The sequence below is a fragment of the Phacochoerus africanus genome, chromosome 2, assembly GCF_016906955.1.
Source record: "Phacochoerus africanus isolate WHEZ1 chromosome 2, ROS_Pafr_v1, whole genome shotgun sequence".
Taxonomy (NCBI): domain Eukaryota; kingdom Metazoa; phylum Chordata; class Mammalia; order Artiodactyla; family Suidae; genus Phacochoerus; species Phacochoerus africanus.
The window spans coordinates 138,219,392-138,225,041 of NC_062545.1; the positions used below are offsets into that span (position 1 = coordinate 138,219,392).

Below are 5,650 nucleotides of genomic sequence, written 5' to 3' on the forward strand. Positions count from 1 at the left end.
AATGTTCCCTTTACACCCTATATCTTTCTCTATTTTCAATGGACTCTTTTGCTCCTTTGCAGGGAGAAACTGCTTCCTTGGGGTAAGGATGTCAGGGATCTCACTGACCCCACTTCTCTCTCACTCTCATTGAAGCTTGAGTTGTGCCTTTAAACGTATTTTATGCAGAGGTGCATGGTGTGTGGACTCAAGCCTGTGCTCTGTAACCCTCTTCCCAGTCCCAGCGTCACCAGCTACCCACCCATCTTGGGTCTAGAACTGAAGGACCATTAAGGTATGGCTTGTGTATGTGCTATGATCCCTGTGGATAATTAAGGCTACATTACCTGTCTAGAATAAGTCAGCAACTCTTTCATAGTTGTATTTTTTAAAGGGTGGGAACCCTTTAACCATTGTGCTTTGGGTACATATATATGATACACTCCCAACTATTGTGTTTCCTAATATCTGTCCCTTGAGCTAATCAGCAGCCTGGTGTGATTGTTTCAATTTTCTAGCGACCAGTTAAGCAGTTGCTCTCCATAGAACTGACAGCAAAATGTAAATTTAAAAACAGAAGGCAGAATCTGCTGGTTGAGGGGGGAGAATTCCGAGGCTAAAAAAACCAAGTGGGGTGAGATTGTGAATTCTAGCTAGCTGAGTAATTGGCCTCCTTCAATTCAGATTAGATCACGGTTTACTTGAGAAGTAAATACCCCTAAATAAATAAATAAATACGCGATAGACATTAAGAACAGCACAGCGTCTGGTTTGCGCTGGGGAAGCGAATCTTAACCATGGCCACTCGCTCGCTCACGTTAGGCACCTTTTTAGTACAGTCTTGTGCTCAGACCCCAATCCTTAGAGGCAGCTTCATACCTACATTTAAGTTTCAGTCTAAATGGACTCTCATCAAGCTTTCCTCACCTCTTCATCAGATCCATAGAGGCAAAGACCGCAGACTCACTCTTAGTCCTCTCCAAGGGATATGGAAAAGCGTCTTACAGTTGCCCCCATTCTCCTCCCACCCAACCAGCATCTCCGTTTAAAGAGGGCTTTTCAGTAGTACCCCCAAAGACAAAAAGGAAAAGGTGAGGGATGCAGCGACAGACGCTAAACTACCTGCTCACGCCCCTCCCCACTCTCCCACGCGTCTGCTCCCGGCTGCCCCTCCTCCTGCCCGGGGCTAGTGGTCAGGTGAGGTTACCTGGGCGTCCGGAGAAGCCCCGAGGGGCGCTGTGATCCATCCTCTCGAAGTCGCCCCACTCCCCGCCGGGGCCCCAGGACTCTTGCCCCCCTCTCCCCCAGCGCGCGTCCCCTGCCCCTCGGGCCCCGGCACGCAGCGACAGCCGCACGCCGCGCTCGTCTCCCCTCCGCCGACCTGGCGTGACGCAGGCGGAGACTACTTAAGGCCGGATTAGAGGCGGCGGCCGCGGATTCCCGAGCCCTGCAGCCAGCTCTGCGCGCTCCGCCCCGGCTTCGCAGGCGGCAGCGCGGGAGCGCCCGGTGCCTGCTGAAGTGCTAGGCGCGGGGGCTTGTGCCCGGACCCTTCCTCGGCTCCCAACCCCCCGGGGGGTGAGTGCAGCCCAAAGACCTCCCCCGGGCCGGCGAGAGCTAGCGGACCTGCACGCGGCCACCCCCGTTCCGCTCCGCCCCGTCCCTTGCCCGGGCATCCATGGGCTCCAGACCTGACCCCCGGACGGCGCGAGAGGTTCGTGCCTGATACCCGGACTGCGCCAGCTGCCCATCAGTCGGGCGCGCTTGGGTTTCCTTCCCCATCTCCCTCTTTTAAGTACGATAAAAGGGAGAGGGGAATAGTGGAATTTTTAAATTTTTTGTTTGATTCTTTCATTGGGAGGCAATTCGCTCCTACTTGGGTGGTGCGGCCCGGGGAGGGGCCAGGAGCGGGAACGTGCCCTGCGCTGCCCAGTCTTTGTCTGCTGCCTCCGGATGCACAGCGATGGGGGAATGGACCATCTTGGAGAGGCTGCTGGAAGCCGCGGTGCAGCAGCACTCCACTATGATCGGGAGGTAAGGGCGCCGAGCCGGCTGTCAGCGGGACCCGTCGGGCGGTCCCCGGGAGTCCTTTCTAACGTCCAGACAGAGCCCCAGCAGCCCCCAGACCACCCTCTGCCTCCTTCCCGTCGTCCTTGGTCCACGCGCTTGTGTTCCTGTCATTTAGGGATTGCCTAATGCCCAGTGATGCTCCCCTCCTCCAGCTGTTCCTCATCAGCTATCCATCCCTCCCCTATGAAACATTACCAGGGGAATCACTCTTCTCCTATTAGCAAAAGAGTTACTGGCTCAGTCGTGGTTCCCCCACTCTCCGCAGTCAGAGCCAATCTTCATCGGATTCCCTAAATAGAATCTACAAAGAAGGCAGGGTTGTGTTTGGACAGAGAAGGACAAATGGGGAGATGGATTTGCTCTTAGGAGCAGATGTATCTTTTCCCAACAAATATTTATTAAGCTAGGCTGATTTGCCTGTTAAAACTGTGCCAGCAACCCACACGTGCAACTGATAACTGTCTTCATATATATTCACGTATATATGCGTATATATATTCATAGCTATCTGTCTATATAAAGCATTAAGTTCAATTTCATATTGAGAAACTAAATATACACTTGGAGTAGTTATATACATATTATGTGTGTAGACTATGAAACATGTGCTCTCTGTGTTCAGCTCTTCTGGATGCATTTGCCATATCCAGAGTGAAGGTGTGTTTTGTGCCTCTATACATTCCATATACAGACGAAATTGATCTGTTGCAAATACACCATGTCCAGTGTATGGAGATGCACATACCTGAGATCCATGTAAAATGAAGTGTTCCCAGTCTACCAACAACCAGCAGAGAGGAAAGAGTCAAAAAGGCTTGCTGGATTCCTAGTTCAGTACCACTTAGAACGGATAGCTCCCCAGTCAATGTCAGAGCTGGGAAGGGAGGAGCGGGGTTTCTTAAGACAGTGACTCAGCCCCTGAGAACCTCTCTTCCTCCCTTTTCCCCTGCTCAGGATCCTGTTGACTGTGGTGGTGATCTTCCGGATCCTCATTGTGGCCATTGTGGGGGAGACGGTGTACGATGATGAGCAGACCATGTTTGTGTGCAACACCCTGCAGCCCGGCTGTAACCAGGCCTGCTATGACCGCGCCTTTCCCATCTCCCACATACGTTACTGGGTCTTCCAGATCATAATGGTGTGTACCCCCAGTCTCTGCTTCATCACTTACTCTGTGCACCAGTCTGCCAAGCAGCGAGAACGCCGCTACTCTACTGTCTTCCTAGCCCTGGACAGAGACCCCCCTGAATCCATGGGGGGTCCTGGAGGAACTGGGGGTGGGGGCAGTGGTGGTGGCAAACGAGAAGATAAGAAGTTGCAAAATGCTATTGTCAATGGGGTGCTGCAGAACACAGAGAACACCAGCAAGGAGACGGAGCCAGATTGTTTAGAGGTTAAGGAGCTGACCCCACACCCATCAGGGCTGCGCACTGCAGCTCGATCCAAGCTCCGAAGGCAGGAAGGCATCTCCCGCTTCTACATTATCCAAGTGGTATTCCGAAATGCCCTGGAGATTGGGTTTCTGGTGGGCCAATACTTTCTCTATGGCTTCAGTGTTCCAGGGTTGTACGAGTGTGACCGCTACCCCTGCATCAAGGAGGTGGAATGTTATGTGTCCCGGCCTACCGAGAAGACTGTCTTTCTAGTGTTTATGTTTGCTGTGAGCGGCATCTGTGTTGTACTCAACCTGGCTGAACTCAACCACCTGGGATGGCGCAAGATAAAGCTGGCTGTGAGAGGGGCCCAGGCCAAGAGGAAGTCAGTCTATGAGATCCGCAACAAGGACCTGCCCCGGGTCAGTGTTCCCAATTTTGGCAGGACTCAGTCCAGTGACTCTGCCTATGTGTGAAGGGGCAAGTTTAGGGAAGGCCTGGGGGATGACAAGCAGCCCCAAGGCAGATGATTGCTTGGGAGTGTCTCTATCTGCTCTTATTTATGTGACAGTCATCACTAAGATGTAGAGTGTGATTGGTTAAGAGAAGATCTTGCATCAGTGGGAGAGGAGAGAAAGTAGAACCATTACCACATCATGTCGCTGGTTCCAGAGACAGTTGGGTAGAGTGATCAGATGGATGCATTGGACTTCATTGGGACCTTTTCTTTTGTGGTTCAGTTTGATCCTGATCATAGTGGACTTGCACAGCTACCAAGTAGGACTTAGCTCTGCTAAGCTCTGTATTCTGGTGAATGGCATGAGTCAAATATTTCATTGGTACAAAATTTACGACCTTTCTCAACACATCCCATCATCCTGGGCTGAAGGACAAACATTCCTGAGGCATCCTTCAAGGACCTCCCTCATCAGCATGTCCCTCTCCCTCAACCCAAGATAGCATGCCAGCTTTTTTCTCCATCTGGCCTTATGGTAGACCTAATATGGTTTATCTGAAAGCAAGAGGGTTCCATGGGGTGCTTTTTGAAGAATGGCCAGGGCAGAAGTTTGCATCATAGCCCCATCTGACCGGCCCTTATTCATTATGAAAACCTTCGGAATGTCTCAATATTTCCAGTTTTCTAACTCAAACTGCACTGGTGCTGTTTATTAGGGGCAGGGGATGGGTGGGTGGGAGGGAATTGCAATATGCAACTACAACACTCCTGTGGGTTGGTTGTTGCACTGTTAGGCATGTGGTTATGAGCTTTGGGATATTTCTGCCTTGCAGCTTGTGGACTTTGGACAGCATTAAAAATATTTTTGTTGTTGTTGATATCAAGGGTGTCTACCCGAGCCACAGAATTTCTAACTGGTGTATTTCACTCATTTTCTTGTATGGTTTTGTTGCACAACACAGCTGCACTTCATTTTGCCATGGTTTGAATTTACCTGTGTGCTCACACCAGAGACCTTAATCAGCCCATGTCAATCTTGATTTATTATTTTATCAGTTATTTTTGAAACACACATAATCACCGGCTAAGAAATCTGAAAATAAACACTATTGGCTAACATGTGTTTACGGATGCTTATTTGAGACATATACCAAAGGTTCAAAAACCTATTGCTTTGGACTGTGAATATGTTTCCTTCTCTTTGCTCTTATTTATTTAAGTGCCATATTGTACCTTTCATATCCACTGTGTATTTAGTTAAAGCATTGGCCAAGAGTACTATTTGGATGATGTGCTTTTATGAAGCTTTCTGTTTCCTTTGCATCATCATTATGATTTTTTTTGGTTTAGGTATGGATATGGTGTAATACAAACCTAAAGATTTGTTTAAAATAAAGTTCTTGCCTTTTTTTTTAATGGGGAGAGTCTGCAATTTTCTATTTTTTATTGGGGTTCTGTTTATTTAAATATATGTTTAAAATGTTTTGTTATATATTCAAAAAACCAGAACTTTGGGACAGGAAGTTAGGGATGGATGAATATTATTTGAGGGATGACTGATAAAATCCAGCCACCAGCAGATAAGAAGAGGCTGGTACATTTTGTGAATGTTTTGAAGAGTGTGAAGAGGTATTCAAATAGTACTATTTATTAACTCCTTTTCATTTTAGCACAAGATTTCTCTGCCTGTCTAAGGATGTTTCTTACAATAAAATGTCAATGCTGTAACATAATAGTTTATTCCAAGAGTGGAGTTATTTTTTTTCCCTTTCCA

At 48.5% G+C, this 5,650-nt stretch overlaps 1 protein-coding gene across 1 annotated transcript; it reads left to right on the plus strand.

Annotated features, from left to right (window-relative positions):
- The first annotated feature begins 1,411 nt into the window (after positions 1-1,411).
- Positions 1,412-5,292, plus strand: GJD2 (gap junction protein delta 2). Its single transcript, XM_047769457.1, has 2 exons — positions 1,412-2,010; positions 3,001-5,292. Exons 1-2 carry the CDS (start codon positions 1,940-1,942, stop codon positions 3,893-3,895), a joined length of 966 nt encoding a protein of 321 aa, XP_047625413.1. The 5' UTR covers positions 1,412-1,939; the 3' UTR covers positions 3,896-5,292.
- Positions 5,293-5,650: the final 358 nt, after the last annotated feature.